The 16,710-nt window shown below is 52.7% G+C and overlaps 1 protein-coding gene across 1 annotated transcript in view; it reads right to left on the bottom strand.

The window, feature by feature from the left end:
• Positions 1-14,268, bottom strand: part of LOC144753937 (E3 ubiquitin-protein ligase TRIM39-like) — a 251,227-nt gene extending 236,959 nt beyond the window's left edge. The window contains exon 1 of the mRNA XM_078641466.1: positions 13,802-14,268. Coding sequence (XP_078497592.1) covers positions 13,802-14,215 — 414 coding nt within the window. The 5' untranslated portion in view covers positions 14,216-14,268. The remainder of the gene's footprint in view (positions 1-13,801) is intronic.
• Between the last annotated feature and the right edge of the window lie 2,442 nt (positions 14,269-16,710).

The raw sequence follows: 16,710 nt of genomic DNA, 5'->3' as shown, positions 1-16,710 counted from the left end.
CTAGCCTGGGTGATATGGGGTGATGCCCCAAAACCGGTCCCAGGATGCTGGTTTCCAGTCCAGTAAGGACCTGGCCTGGCAGTTTGGGTGGACTGTTCCCATTGGGCGCAGGGTCTGGACTGAATTGCATATGGCTGGGTTCAAACTGGAATGCCATGGGGAGCCAAAAAATTTGGATTTTGAACTGGTGTGAATGTATGACATTGTTCTGCAGTCAATTTTTCTTTTTGCATGTTTAATAAGGTGAAGAAAGAAATGCACTATCCTCGTCTCAGAGTCCTTTTTTAAAATTTATTAAATTTGGTTGCAAAACAGAAACATAAGACAGAAACATAAAACACAGAGAGAAATTTCGTGCAGGGTCACAATACACAGCATTAAGGTGCAGTCCAAGACGGGCAAAGGAGTACAATGAGGAGTTTTTTGGTGACATGAGGATACAGGAGTGATAAAGTAGCAACACCAGAAAACCATAGGGTCACGTCCACCCCAAAGAGGCGCGTAAATGAACAATAACCAAGAGGGACAGAAGGTCGCAGGGGTGTCAATGGGAAAGACAGTTAGGGGCCAGGCGCGGGACAGCACCGGTGGCTGCCGCGGACCAAGGGCCGGCGGGGAGGGCGGGAGAGGCAACGCTGCTGGGGAGGGAGCGGGGAAAAAGGGGTAGGCGACTAGGGGCCAATCGGACAACAGGGTGGGAGTGACACAATCTCAGCACTGTGAACCCGGAGTCAGTACCCCTCCCTCCCCCCCCCCCCCTTGCGGAACACTCATTGAAAAAAAACAATGGGGAGGCACATGAAACAGCAGAGGCGTCGGGGAGATAAGATAATGGGGACGGTCACTGACCAATATCGGCGGCCGCCGCGGGCATAGGGCCGGCGGGGAGCGTGGGTGAGGCAGCGCCGCTGGAGTGAGAGCGGGAGAGGAGATAGGCAACCAAGGGGCCCCATATGTGGACAGGGCGGGACCTAGCGGGCATCAAATCCTAAAACTCAGATAAAAGGGTCTGACAGCGGGAGGCATCTTCCAGCCAACTCGCAACATTAGGAGCTAGCCGCCGACCCCAACACATGGCCACTCTATGCCTGGCCAGCACCAAAAGCATTGCAATCTGCCGGCGAAAGGCATCAGGGCAAAATCTAACAAAGCCGAGGAGACACAGGAGAGCATCAGGGCACACAGTCGCGCCGGTGATTTCAGAGATAGTGGAGTAAACCGCCTGCCAGAACTCTTGAACCTTTGGACAAAGCCATGCCAAATGAGCAAAATCCGCGGCTGCGGCGGTACATCGCATACAAGAGTCCTCAGGGATAAGCCCGATGCGATGGAGATACACGTGAATGCGGTAAAACCTATGCAAGAACTTGAAATGAATCAAGCGGAGTCGATAGTTCGGGGAGAGCTTTTTAGTTTGACTACAGCAATAAAGCCAGTCGGTCCCTGAGATATCAATACCAAGGTCCGCAGCCCACGCTTCGCAGGCACAGGTCGAGGAGATGGGGGAGGATAACAGGGCAAAGGCATATAGTTTGGTGACTAACTTGTGTGGCGACGCTGAATTATATACAAAATCCAGGGACGGGAAAGTAGGGGTGGTTGTGGGAAGGTAGGGTGAAGTTTTCAGGCAGGTAGCCCGCAACTGATAGAACAGGTGCATGTCCTGCAACGATGGGGACTCCGGAAGTAAGTAGAAGGAATTCTCCGGATAGAGTTCTGCTAAAGTCCTCAGGCCGAGCCGCATGACGCTACATGCTAGAGGACTGAAGCGGCGAGGTATCAGGGTGATCTGTAATGGGCATAGCATTGGTGGATAGGAAAGAAAGACCAGAAAGCCGGAGTAGAAAGGACCATGCTCAGCGCAGCGTCTCGACCGTATCGACTTCCGGCCGGGGGCGCACTGCAGGAGCAAACAGCGCAGTGGTCAGTGGCCAAGGGGAAGCAACGTCAGTCTCCACCGCTACGTGGGGCTGATAGGGGGTGGGGTGAAGCCAAAAATGCAAGAAGCTGGCCTGAGCGCACAGGGCGTAGTGGCTCAAGTCAGGCGCCCCCAAACCGCCGGCAGACATGGGCAAAGTAAGGATATCATAGGCAACCCTGGGTTGCCGTCCCGCCCACACCAGCGAGACGAAGAGAGAACGTAGCCTGTGTAAGAAATGAGAAGTTAGGGGGATAGGTATGTTGGAGAAGAGGTCATGGAATTTAGGGAGAACCACCATCTTGGCTATAGCGATGCGACCGGCCAGGGACAGCGGCAGGCGGCTCCATAAAGGGATCTTAGATTCGAGCCAGTCCACCGCGCGCCCAAAGTTCAATCTCCAAAGTTAGTCCAAGTCTCTGCTCAGCCAAATGCCCAAGTAGCGCGTGGGACCGGATGGCCACTCAAACGGGAAATCAGGTGCGATGGGGAAGGTGGCATCCGTCAAATGGAAGAGAACGGACTTACTCCAGTTGACCTGGATGCCCGAGAGCCCGTCAAATCGAATAACCTCCCGCATCAAGGGACTGAGGTTGTCCTGGGGCTGACGGACATAGAGAGTGATATCGTCCGCATACATGAAACTAGGAGGGAGCGGGACGAGAAGCCAATGCCTCTGTGAGCATGGTGCTGCTGTAACCGAGCGGCCAGGGGCTCCATCGCGATGGCAAAAAGCATGGGTGATAACGGGCACCCCTAACGGGTACCACGAGTAATGTTGATGGGGTCGGACACCTGACCATTAATGCAAAGACGGGCGGTGGGGCTGGTATAAAGGAGCTTAATATTATGCAAACAGTGGGCGCTGAATCCCATACGCAGCAGGATATAAAAAAGGAAGGACCACTCCAGCGTATCAAACGCCTTCGTGGCGTCAAGCAGGGATGCCACGGCCAGAAGATTAGGATTAATTTGATGTAAGACGGAAAAGATAGTGCGGAGATTGTGGGAGGTAGCCCTGCCAGGGATGAAACCAGATTGATCGGGGAGGGCAATGGTGGGCATTAGTAAAAGGAGAAGAGAAGCAATCAATTTGGCAAAGTTTTGTTATCGATATTAATAAGGAGAGGGGGCGGTAGGAGTCGCGGCGGTCAGCGGGCTTGTCGGGTTTAAGGAGCAGGGTTAGTGAAATCTCACGAAGGGACGGCGGATAGATGCCCGTGTCAAAAGACTCATTACATAGCCGCCAAGTGCGGTTCCAAGCTGGTGGCGAACAATTTATATGGTTTACAACGATTTACGATGGCTGCCAAAATGTCCTCCCTAGAGAAAGGCTCGTCAAGGAATTTACGATGGTAGTCTTCGAGCCAAACAAGGGCAATGGGTTCGAAATACTGACCAAACTCCTCTGGGGGCGGAGGGGGGCCGGCAGAGTAGAGCTGGGAGTAAAAAGTGAGGAAACGGGACTTAATTTCTTTCGGAGAGGTGGTTCGGTCCAGACCGCCATCACTGAGGGCTGTGATATAGGAAGCTGCGCGCGGAGGGCGCAGAAGGTTGGCAAGGGTGCGCCCAGGGCGGTTCCCCTCTCCAAAGAGACAGGCCGACCCTCCCTGCCGAGGAAGGACAGCTCATGGCCAGCCTCATCTGAAAAGTCTGAGTGTTTTTGACGCAGTAGCGCCAACGTCTCGGGGCTGGGCACGCCGCCTGGGCAGCATCCAAGCCCCGAATCTCCCCCCTCTAGTTTAGCCAGGGTGGAGCGAATAGAGCAGAGAACGCCCGCCTATTTGGAAATACATTCTCCCCAGATGAAAGCCTTGAAACCCTCCCATAGGGTGGAAGCAGAATCGACGGAACCCACGTTAAGATTAAAATAGTTAGTGACTGCGGTCTGGATTTCATCACAGAACACAGAGTCCCTAAGGGCATTGGGATAGAGACGCCAGGTGAAGGCCAGATGCTGAGAATTAGGAGGCTGGAGGAGAAGCTGGACCGGCGTATGATCGGAAAGGGTGCGAGCCATGTGTTGGACCCCAGCGGCCCAGGACAAGACGTCCGGCGATGTGAGCCAAAGATCGATTCTCGACCAACAGCCCCTCGCACCGGTAAAACAACTGCCTTCCCGAGCATCGGGATGGAAATTACGCCAAACATCATAGAGCGAGTTATCAGTTAGGATAGACGTGAGAGTAGTGGCGGCGCGCGGGTGGGACATGTAAGAGCGATCCAAGATCGCAGAGAGGGTAACATTAAAATCCCCACCTCAGACGATGGCCGAGGGGCCGCAGGAGGAGATAAGATGCCAGATGTGATGAAAGAACTCCTGATCGTCAGAGTTCGGGCCGTAATCCGCGGCAATGGTAAAAGGTTGAGCAAGTAGTAAGCCATGTAAAACAACATACCTTCCCTCCGAGTCAACGAGGGCTCGGGAGGTTTGCCAAGGGAGGCCGCGACGGAGCAGGATGGAGACTCTCCTAGCATAAGATGAGTAGGTGGAAGAGTGGGATTCCCCCCAGTGGCAAGATTGAAGTCTGAAGACCGAGCCGGGAAGCAGGTGCGTGTCCTGTAAAAGGCAAATGTCCACCCTGTGGCGCTGTAGATGTGCATGAATCAGGCAGGACTTACGGGGATCATTCAGGCCGCGGACATTCCATGTCCAACAGGTTAGTTCAGCCAGTGGCGGGAAGCAGCATTATGCAGCGTGCGCAGCAGGTGGCGCAGTCTTACACAGCACATATTTGATAGCGGGGAAGGTGAATAACAGCTGGGGGAGCGCAAAGAAGAGAGCGGCACAGGGGAGTAGAAACCACCCTCGGGCGGTTTCCAACGACCAAGTGGCATCAAAGGGCAGCATGAACTACTAACGGGCCGCCATGATTTGGAGTAAGAGACGCAAGAGAAAAGGACCCCAGCAACCAGCAGGCTGTACAAGGGGGGGACGTGACCCATAAGACAGCAGGTGCACCTATGAGGAATCGAGTGGAGCTGCAAGGCGTAGCTGGGAGGCACCACTTAGAAAAGACATAGAACATAGCACCATAGAAGAGTCGGATCCATACCAAATACAGGGTGATAGCGACATGCAGCGAGGCATCAAGCATGATACAGTGTCAATAGCAATGCATGCAAAGACAAAGTGAAATAACAATACGATGGCGACTTGGAGACGCCTTCCCATTAGAGGAATAAAACAACCCACACCCCCCCATGTCCCCAAACCAGTTCCGACACAAGAACCACAAACCAAAGAACCCCAAGAAATCCACCCACCCACTCCAACCCCTCAATCAGGCTGAGAGGACCCCCCACCCCACCCCAGGGACCCGAAACTTGGGGGGGGTGACAAAACATCAGGAGTGGGAATCATCCCAGGGAGGGCATGGCAGGACTCGGCGAACACCCTGCTGAGGAGCAGGGTGGCCAAGCATGGGCAAACCGCAGCATGAAAAACCAAGATCATATTGAACAGTAACCAATGTCTGCAAAGACAGTCGAAATAGCTACTACAGCTAGCACCAACTTGTGAGAACTTAAGAATCGAACTAGCATGGTCTCTTTCAGATAACATAGCAAAAGTCTAGGCCCCCTCAGATGGGGATAGGGAATACGCCAAATATGAAGAAGAATAGCATGACAATAACAGTGCACATGTGAAACAAGATTAACCTAGCCCACACAGTTAGTCATTATCACTTAGGCGGTTGGCAGCTTCGAACGAAGACTCGGGGGGAGAGGATCTAGATTCCTTATCCAGTTTTTTGGCAAAGGTGAGGAAAAAGGAGTGTCTTGGAACCTTGGCGGACCCTCAGCTTCGCCAAATAAGCCATGGAGTAGGGGACCTCGTGCTTTTGGAGGATATGTTTAGCTGGCAAAAACTCTCTCCTAGTGGCCTGGACAGACAAGGTATAATCAGGGTAAAAGGAAAGGGTATTGCCCTGGTGCGTGATGGTGCCCTTGTCGCACGCTGCCCTGAGAATGGCGTCGCAATCACGAAAGTTCAGGATCTTCGCCACTATGGGACAGGGGGCAGACCAGGGCCGGGCCAAGGGCCAAGGGACCAATGAGCTCGCTCCACGACAAAGAAGGGGGAGAGGACATCCCCAAAGAGTTCCTTAATGAGTTTCTCAATGTAGTCCTCCATCCGGGAAATGTTGATGGACTCTGGCAAGCCAGTGAGGGGGAGGTTACTCCGACGGGAGCGAGCTTCTAAATCTTCATTCTTTTCTCGAATGACGGCCAAGATCTTGTCCACCTGTAGCAACTTCTCTCTATCCCGGGGTTGCCGCGTCCTCCGCGTCAGAAACCCTGGTCTCAACATGAAGGAGTCTGTTGTCGTGGGAGTCCACTCGGGCCTTAACCGATTCAAGGCGAGCAGACAGCTTATCCAGCTGGGAGGCGATGCCGGTGACGGTTGACTTGACTTCGAGCATTATCGCCTTGAGATCGTCATCCCGACTTGGAGGGGGGGTCCATCGACCCGGCCGACTCGACACCCTCAGAGCTAGCGCCGTCCTGGCGAGAGGATTTACGGAGTTCAAAGGCGATCTTAGGCTGCTTTGGGTCGGACTTCCCCATAGCGGAAAACCGCACTCCAGGGCCACAGGAGGCACAGAGAGAAGATAAAATAGCGGAGGTAGGAAAATCAACAAGCCAACAGCGGCCAGAGGGAGAGAGGTCAGCAGGGAGAGCAAACCAGAGCCGTCGCCCCCAGCAACACGCAGGGCACAGAAGTAGGAAAGTAGTGCTCGGATGAGGCTAGAAGAGCTTACCGTGCCCGGGCCACCACCAGCAAAAGAGGAGAAGGTGAAGACCGGAGCACGCCACAGTATGGGGGCCTCCAAGCCGGAGTGGCGGGTGGTGAGGGCCGGAGCAGCGCAGGCCCAACTTCCCCAAGAGGTTCAATCCAAACTGCAGAGAGCGGCGACCCAAAGCAGGAGGCATCTGATAGAAGGGCAGCAGAGACATGCAGGGTGCCACGCCCCCAGTCCGGGTCAGGAGGAAAGGGGCTACGGCCCACCCAAAACAGCCGCAGCCAGGGGCCCTACAGGCCTGCTTGCACTCCAAATGTCCGTTCTCAAGGTATCAGAGAGGGCCGAGAAAAGGCGAAATGCAGAGGAGCCCAGACAGCAACCACCAGGACCAACGGCTGTACAGGATTGGCAGCAGGATGTTCGGCCCTGAGGTGCTTCACCGAAAGGGGGGGGCCCGCAAGCCCCCGCAGCAGACCAACGAGGCAGCAATGGACGTCGCCGAGCCAATCCCGTGAGTGATGTGGGCCTAGGGTGGTGCAAGGCCGCAGTCCCACCACCGCACCCCACGGCGCAGCCTGGGCCGGGAGCAGCAGCCGGGAAGCAGCGGGACCCAGAGCAGGAGGAGCCGGATCCGCCGAGGTGCGCAGGGACATGCCGTCCCCCCGCACAGAGCAAAAGGGGCTCGCTGAAAGCGGCAGCAAGCGCCCGTCGGAGGGGAGGCACCAGCGGGGGTAGCAAGGGCGGCACTTCAACCACAGGGCTGAGCCCCAGCAGCGCCGCGACCACGCAGGGCCGTGGCCGAGAACCTGGCCGCAACTGGGAGGAAGGCCAGCCCACCACCAGGCTGCGGCGCCCCGAGACAGGCCGCGCAGACGGCAGCCCGCAGCCCCACCAGGAAACCCCCCTAGCAGTGGCGTGACCTACTGCGTCACACGAGTCAGAACATCACCCGAAGCTCCAGCGCACCACAGCCCTCAAGCAGCTGCAGCCCAGGAGAATGCTCAGGCGGCTGCACAGCGAACAGGCCCAGCTCCAGCCACTGCACCAGGATCTCCGCCGAGGAAGCACCCAGGAACTCAGGACTGGGATAGTTAGGTGCTCCGCGAACCAGGCGGCAGGCGTAGCTGTGCAGCAGGAATGGCGATTACTGCAGGATAGTGGCGGATGGTTGTGCAAGGGAGCGATCTTTGACCCTGTGTTCAGGCAGGTCGCTCCCTCAGCCACCGCGCAGACCCCCTGTGCGCCGCTGCTTCTCCTGACTGCCTCGTTGCTCCTTGTGTGCCCTTGGTTGCTCACTGTTATTTCGTTTGTGATTCATTTTTTCCCTTCGTTTTTCGCTCCTTGTGTGCCCCTATGTGCCCCTTCTCTGCCTGCCTGCACTGCTAATTCGTTTTTGTGACTCCTCAGTGTGTTTTTTGCCTTCTCCACTGTGCGCTCTCCCCCCAGCCCCCTCTTGCCTTCTGTATCACCTGCTTCCCGCCGCTCGCGCTCCCCGTGGCCCCGCCCCCTGCTTCCCATTGGCCGTCCCGCTCCCGCCTCCAAGCTGCTCCTCCCTCCCTCTCTCCCGCTTATAGAGGCCGCGCAGCGGACGCGCCGGTGGCGCGCCGCTGGCAAGCCCGTCTGCGCCCGTCCGCGCCTGGACCGCGCCCAGCGCCAGAAACACTGGCCCCAGTCGAGGACAGCCCACCGGACGGATCTATGAGCAACCCGGAAATGCACCCACGGACCCTTCACCTGCCAAGCCTGCAAATTCACCTGCCTCCGCACCTCCCCCGCACCCGCCAGACCAAGCATCAACAACAACCACCTCAAGTGCATCCTCCTCAACACCCGCTCCGTCCACAAAGACGCCGTCGACCTCTGGAACCTCATTGACACAACAGCACCGGACGTCGCCTTCCACACAGAAACCTGGATGAACACCTCCTCAGCCCCCGACATCGCCATAGCTATTCCTGATGGCTACAAGATCACTCGGAGGTATCGCACCAACCAAACCGGAGGAGGCATCGCCATCGTCCACAAAAACACCATCCGCATCACGACCAACTCCGACGACACCCTCACTGCCGCCGAGCACCTTCACTTCCAGATACACACCGACCACAAGACCACCCTCAGAGGCACCCTCATCTACAGACCCCCGGGACCACGCACACAATTCAGCGAAGCCATTACAGACTTCATCAGCCCGCTTGCCCTCACCTCCTGAAACTACATCCTCCTAGGGGACCTCAACTTCCACCTGGAAAACAACAATGACAACAAAACCACCACCCTACTGGGCAACCTCGCCAACCTCGGACTCAAGCAACTGGTGGACACCCCACCCACTATGCCGGCCACACACTTGACCCAGTTTTCTTCTCCAGCAACCACATCTCCTTCAGCCACACAACCAGACTACACTGGACAGACAACAACTGCGCCCACTTCAGCTTCAGGAAAACCATGACCCACCACCACCCGCATCAGGCCCCCCGAAGATGCTGGGGCAAGATCACCACCGACCAGCTCACCACCTCCCTGAGCCAGAACTCCCCCAGCAACACAACAGACTCCAACGAAGCAGCCCGCAACCTCACACAGTGGCTCACCAACTGCGCCGATGCCCTTGAACCAATGATAAATGCCCCCAGCAGACCAGGCAGCAACAAAGCCTCGTGGTTCACCAACGACCTCAAAATCTCCAAGAAATCCTGCCGTACCCTCGAGAAAGCCTGGCGCAACAACCAATCAGCAGAAAACATGACAGCCCTCAAGAACGCCACCCGCAAACCCCACCAGCTGATCCGCACCACCAAAAAGATGGCATTCAAGGAACGGCTGGATAACAACACCCACAACAGCAAGGAACTCTTCAGCATCGTTAAAAAACTCTCCAACCCAAGAGCCAGCAACAATGACATCACGCCCTCGCCTCATTCTTCCACCGCAAGATCGCCGACATACACAACAGCTTCGGCGCCCACACCACGCTCCCATCCAGCGAACCAACACCCCCTACCACCACCCTCCGCACCTGGACCCCCGTCAGCACTGAAGACACCACCCATGTGATGAACGCCATCCACTCTGGCTCCCCAGCCAACCCCTGTCCACACCACATCTACAACAAAGCCGACTCCATCATCGCACCCCACCTCCGGAACATCATTAACTCCTCCTTCGCATCCGCCACCTTCGTAGAAAGCTGGAAACATGCGGAGATCAGCGCCCTCCTGAAGAACCCACCGCGGACCCCACTGACCTTAAGAACTTCCGCCCCATCTCGCTCCTCTCGTTCCCCGCCAAAGTCATCGAGAAGATCGTCAACAAACAACTAACCGCCTTCCTTGAGACAAACGACTCCCTCGACCCATCACAGTCAGGTTTCCGAGCAAACCACACACCGAGACCTCCCTCATCGCAGCTACCGACGACATCAGGTCCATGCTCGACAACGGGGAAACGGCTGCCCTCATCCTCCTCGACCTCTCGGCCACCTTCGACACTGTCTGCCACCGCACCCTAACTACACGCCTCCACCACGCCGGTATCCAGGGAAAAGCCCCAGATCCCAGCGAGTCCGCCTTCCTCCCTTCCACTCAGCAGCCACCAAGATCATCTGCGGCGTTCCTCAAGGCTCCTCGCTCAGCCCCACCCTCTTCAACGTCTACATGAGCCCCCTCGCAGCCATCGCATGCCAACACAACCTCAACATCATCTCCTATGCTGATGACTCCCAGCTGATCATCTCCCTCACCAACGACCCCGCCACCGCCAGAGCCAGCCTCCAGGAAGGAATGAAAGACGTTGCGGAATGGATGAAGCTCAGCCGTCTGAAGCTGAACTCGGACAAGACGGAAGTCCTCATCTTCGGACCACCCACCTCCGCCTGGGACGACTTCTGGTGGCCCCCTGCTCTGGGCACCGCCCCCAAGCCCACGGACCACGCACGCAACCTGGGCTTCATCCTGGACTCCTCCCTTACGATGACCAAGCAAGTCAACGCCGTCTCATGATCCTGCTTCAACACCCTGCGCATGCTCTGAAAAATCTTCTGGTGGATCCCCACCGAAACCAGAAAAACGGTTACCCAGGCCCTCGTCACCAGCCGACTGGACTACGGGAACGCCCTCTATGCAGGAACCACAGCCAAACTACAGAAAAGACTCCAGCGCATACAGAACGCCTCTGCACGACTCATCCTGGACATCCCCCGCCACAGCCACATCTCCGCCCACATAAGAGACCTGCACTGGCTCCCGTCAGCAAGAAGATCACGTTCAGGCTCCTCACCCACGCACACAAAGCCCTCCACGACATGGGCCCCAAATACCTCAACAACCGCCTCACGATCTACACACCCACCCGCCAGCTCCGATCACCAGCCTCGCCCTCGCCACTGTCCCACGGATTCGCAGAACCACCACCGGGGGAAGATCCTTCTCCTACCTAGCGGCCAAGACAGGGAACTCCCTCCCCACCCACCTACGGCTGACCCAGGACCATCTCTCCTTCAGGAAGCAACTCAAGACCTGGCTCTTCGAGCAGTAGCAGCACCCCCCTCCCAGCACCTTGAGACCCTAGCGGGTGAGCAGCGCGCTCTACAAATTGATTGATTGATTGATTGATTGATTGCTTGGCCGACAGAGCCCACTTAGAGTGCTGCCATTTTGCAGCCGGCCAAGCCCCCCTCGTCTCAGAGTCCTTAATAGAATTGTAACTTTTCTTTTCTAAAGCTATGAAATTTTACATTCTTGCCTACCAGTATTTTTCTTCTAATTTTTCACCTTCCATCTACTGTTTCTTTTCTTATTCCATGTTCATTTTGCCTTATCCATTCAGACTTAATAGAGTGGAGTCCTCTATCTTCTAGTGTGTGATTATTTGAGGCAGTTCCCTCAGGAGGTTGTTTTCTGCCACATATTTCTAACTCCATTGGCATATTTCTTTAGAGGGCAAATTCACAAGCTAGTGAAGCAGCTTCCGCAGGAGACCACCCAAGCTTCAAATCAAGGACCAATCAGCCCTGGAAAGACCCACTACAACCAGCTCTTAAGATATTGTAATGTGAATAGCACCTACTAGAGATGGGAAGATTCAACAAAATGCCAGAATTGACACCCTGCTTAATGAGAACAATATCCTGCGGCAAGCACTGGGTGCTACGGGATCCTCTGAATTATATTCCTGTGGGGGCTTTATGTTTTGATGGGGATGCAAATAAATTAAAACAAATTCCTATGTTCTTTGATGGTCCACTTTTATTTTGTCCTGTAGAATAAAGACTGATCATCTAATGAGTTGCCTTTTCTTGGAAAACATCAATGGTAACCTCAACCGGCCCAACTTTGAGTAATTTCTCTACCTTTTTGGGACATTCCGATGAATGTTTGAGATCCCAGATATGAAAAGTTCAGCAGAAGCAGCTCTCTGCTAGAGTCAGACAGATTCACTGACAATGCAAATCTATGCCCCTTGTATCAAACACTTAGCAGCTGAAACCACGTTGGTCGACGCAATGGTAATGACCCATTCTCATCTGGGTCTAAAATAAGACATTACAGATTCAGGAATTCATACTCTTCACCCAGTATTATTAAATCAAGCCACTGAGTCCATACTATATTTTCAACACCCACTTAATCAAGGAAGGAAGAAGAGTATCTGCTGGTGTGCGGATTATTGAACGGAATAAGGTGCATGAATCGCCCAAGCCTAGATGCTCCACCATTTTGGATGTTAACCTACATTTACACTGAACTGAATCCTGGAATGACAATGATTATCTTAAGTCACTGTCCGCTAAGTTGGTTGCACTATTGTGTCTGGCTATACACTTTACTTGTGCATCAAGAAAACAGGAAGTTACATAAGGACTGCCCACATTTATGAACACAGGTTGATTGTTTCCTCTGTCATTTCCTACCTGGGGTGCAGGACTATGGGAAATGTAGTGCTTTAAAATTCTGCGTAAAATAACCACTGAGAAAAAAGACTGCTTAATACTTGCATCCTTGCCTTTAACAAAATCAGGACACTCCTTAACCAACTAGCTAGGAGAATCTGCGATTTACAGTAGTGCTTTTATATGTATCACACTAAACTTTCAGTGGAAAGCATATCAAACCAAATATTTACTTGAGAACGCAGAGTATGGGGCATCAAGAGACGGCCTGACCTATAGGGCAATCAGGCAGTGTCAATTGTTCTTTTTGCATTTGTTACCCCGAGTGGGACGGGTAGGCTCAGACGTGAGTCTCGTGCTTTCCATCTCACTGGAGTCAAGCTATCCTGGCTGATGAGGGCTGAAAGCCCGAAACCGGTCCTAGAATGCTTGTTTCCAGTCCAGGGAGGACCTGGCCTGGCAGTTTGGGCTGGACTGTTCTCATTAGGCGCAGGGTCAAGACTGATTTGCATATGGCTGGGTCCAAACTGGAATGGCATTATGAGCAAAAAAACAATGGATTTAGGCCCAGATCTCTGTACTGGAGTGAATGTATGACATTGTTCTGCATTCTCTCCATCAATTGTTCTTTTTGCAATCAGGCAGTGTCACATGAGCTAGTCTGCCAAGTCAGTGTGTGGCCACTCTATTTTGGGGTGTTTGTGGGCCTGTTTTAGGGTCTGGGGGCTGGTTTTTACTTTTGATTTCCCAGATATTACCACAAACATTGCCTGCAACAAGCACATATGTTAGTAGCCGCCAATACCTTGTAAAACAGCTATACAGGGTTTCAAGTTGAAAACAACCAGAATTTGCAAATCTGGGCCACTTTCTGTTTTCTGATTAGCTAACGAGAGCCACTTTAATTTTGACGGACGGGCCTTTTTTCTGTCCCAGTCCAACTCTGTGGGCATAGTAAAAGAATTACCCAAAAGCTGAGCCAACCCACCATTTGAAGACTACTGGTATAGGGCAATATTAGGATAGTACTATATCAAGCAGAGTTTGTCTGTGCATTTCATTTGTATGCACTCTGTAAAAATTCATAATACAAAAAATATATATATTATATATATATAGATATATATTTATTTTTAAATTAGCCTAGCACGTCTGAATCGAATCATAACAGACTGTACTTGGTAGTAGTGTGAGCCCTTCTGCTCCCCTGCCATCCCCGATTCAGATGACCTGCACACATACCTTGTACTCCTGGGCAGCCTCTCCAATTGGAAGCATCTTGTGAGCCGTGTGATCACGTGACATGCTGCAGACTACACAGACGGGCTCCTGGTCATCTTCACAGAACAGTTTCAGTTTCTCTTCGTGTTCTCGGCACAGATTCGCCTCCTGGGTGGTCGCAGTCGGTATCTGAAATTGTTTAAGGGTTTCCACCATGTTCGCCAGGTGCCTGTTGGGCCGAAGGGTTTTGTTCTGAGCGAGATCTCTGCACTGAGGGCAGGGGAAGTCTGTCTGCAGCCCCTCCCAGTACTGAGTAATACAGGACAGACAGAAGGTGTGTCCACACTCCACAGACACCGGGTCTGTGAAATATTCCAGACATATGGAGCACGTGGCCTCCTCCTTCAGGCTCCGGAGCTGGCTAGACGCAGCCATGTTCAACCTGAGCTGCACACGGTTAAGTTAATTTCGTCTCTCAGTCTCAGAACAGTATGTTAAGTGGGAAGGTCTGTTCCTCCTTCCTTACAGAACCGCCCACTTTCACTGGCTGCTGCACCTGCACAACGCTTGCGTGTGAGTGTCATTTGTTGATAAGGGAGTGTTTACAGTGAACTTTGAATGTTTCAGGCCTGACGCAGCAGAGCACAGAGGGGCAGATTTACAAGGCCCTTGCGCGCTGGGATCGTGCGCAGCTGAACTGAATTGTCCGCCTGTAAAGCAGGCCTGTCAGCAGCAGAGCTGATAATATCCAGAGCTTACCTGGGACGATTGGCAGCTATGCTGGGGGGCCGTAAGAATGTTTGAGCCTGTACTGTATGGGCCTACACCTGGGAGTGTTAGGTTCTGTACTGTGTACTGCTAGTGCCTACATCAACAAGTGGGAGGCTGCAGCAGAGCAAGTTGAGTCTGCGTACAGGCCGGGAATGCCTGCTTACTCCATGTCCTCTGTGACACCTTTTTCCCGTTTTAGCTCCTTATTGAACCGCGCTTTGCGGGCTGGGGCGGGATGGATGGTCAAACCAAAACTATAAGCCCATGAAGGGAAAGTGCTGTTAGCTAAAAACACGAGTCTGGGCCGATTGAAAGTGTCGCTTGCTTTTGTCTTGAGTGTCTGAATCTGTGGTGTCAGCCTGCAGCATGAGCTGGGAGAGTCTTTAAACGGGATGCCAGTGTTTGGCACGTACTATGAGACATGGTCGTGCCAACAGCTTAACTGGCAGTGTTTGCACCTTCATTAATGGAAGTGACTGCGTTCCTAAATGGGAAACCAATGCAAAAGAAGCATTGGCAAAATCATTAGATTTGGCTTTCACTTTTAGCTTCCACCCATCAAGACATTCATCCGTCCATCTATGTACTTTATCACTAATGATCCATAATCTTAGTCACTCATAACGTGTGCATCTATTCATCCACCGGACTCATTCTTGCATTCACTCACACTCCCATCCAAAATACTAAATACACAAATTCACAATTCATTGAAGATGGCTTTAATGCTGTGCTGCTACTTTGTGAGGAGTGTTAGAGTGCTGTCGAGTGTCTCGCGGTAATCTGTGAGGGGCGTGAGAGGGCTAGTCTGTGAGCGGTTTGAGAGTGCTGCCTGTAGTGTGTGACTGCCAGTCTCTGGGGATTGTGACAGTTCTTCCATTATTGTGCTATAGCAAGTCTGAGTGCGGGGAAACATCATTTACTACGAAGTCTTTACCACGCATGACGTTTACTACGATTCACTTACCACGCAAACGTCTTTTCAACGCGGGTGTATTCCACGACCGTCTTCACCACGCAACGTTCTTTCCTTCCAGTCTTCGTTCTCTCGTCCTGCTCGTTCATAATTAAGAAAAAGGAACTATAAACAAAAGGGGGGCTGAGGGGACTTGGGGGGGCTGGGGCGGGTTTCCCCCCCAAAAAATAACGAGCGGATTGAAAAAAAAGAAGAAAACTGAGGAAAAAAAAGATATTAAGTGCCTCTGACGATCAAGAAAAGAGCCTCCCCAGCGACGTGACGTATATGTCATTATAGTAGTCCTATCTCTATTTTTCAAAACGTGTTTTGACGCTCGTTTCCGTGAAGGGCAGTGGAGAGGTGAGATAAGGATCCAATGTTTATACATAAAAAAATATAATTAAAGCGCATTGTAAATTAAAAATGTTTTTAGAAAAAGGTAGTCTGTAGTATTGGTATGTAATAAACATCGATATTTTGCTTTGTTAGGCAGTTTTGAAATAATTTTTAGTAGCCTATCAGTATCATTATGTAAATTTAGAAGGGACGTAAGAGGTTAGTTAACGTAAAATTTGTGGAGTAGAATCCTGCGTTGTCAATTGCTGCGTGGTAAAGACACATGCGAAGTAAAATTCGCGTGGTAAAGCCATGCGTGGTACAGGTAAGCGTTGTAAAATCATATATTCCTGAGTGCGAGAACACTACTCTGAACAGCGATCGAGTGCGGTCTGTAATCCGAGACTTGTCAAGGACAGTGTTGCTATCAAGAACTAGCGTGTGTTTATGTAAATTGGCATGTAGAAATATGCAGACAATGCCAGTAGATTAGGAGAAGGTTTATTGTAAATTGAGTGGATACATAAACGACCCCACCAGGAGAAGATGTAGTTAGATGGTCAGCCCCGGTCTGTCTGACCCACCCGCCCTCCAGGGAAAGCTCATAACCCACATCATTGGGTAACTTGATTAGGGCTACTCCTTGCATCCTAACACCCTGTGCTTCTCAGCATGTGCCTACTCCACTCTCTGCGATGGTGACCAACCAACACCCACCCACCAGGATGGTCAGACAGCGGGAAGCCCTAGAAGGCCTGACAGCAGTTCCTACACAACATCGCAGGAGGGCAGCTCCCCTTGCGGTGTTTCAGGATCCTCCTGTGGCAGCTGTGAGTCCCGCAGCACCTTTCACAACACTCCCAAA

The sequence above is a fragment of the Lissotriton helveticus genome, chromosome 5_1 (assembly GCF_964261635.1).
Source record: "Lissotriton helveticus chromosome 5_1, aLisHel1.1, whole genome shotgun sequence".
NCBI classification, from domain to species: domain Eukaryota; kingdom Metazoa; phylum Chordata; class Amphibia; order Caudata; family Salamandridae; genus Lissotriton; species Lissotriton helveticus.
The sequence above is the reverse complement of the archived record's forward strand: the minus strand, read 5'-3'. Positions and strand labels throughout refer to the sequence as shown.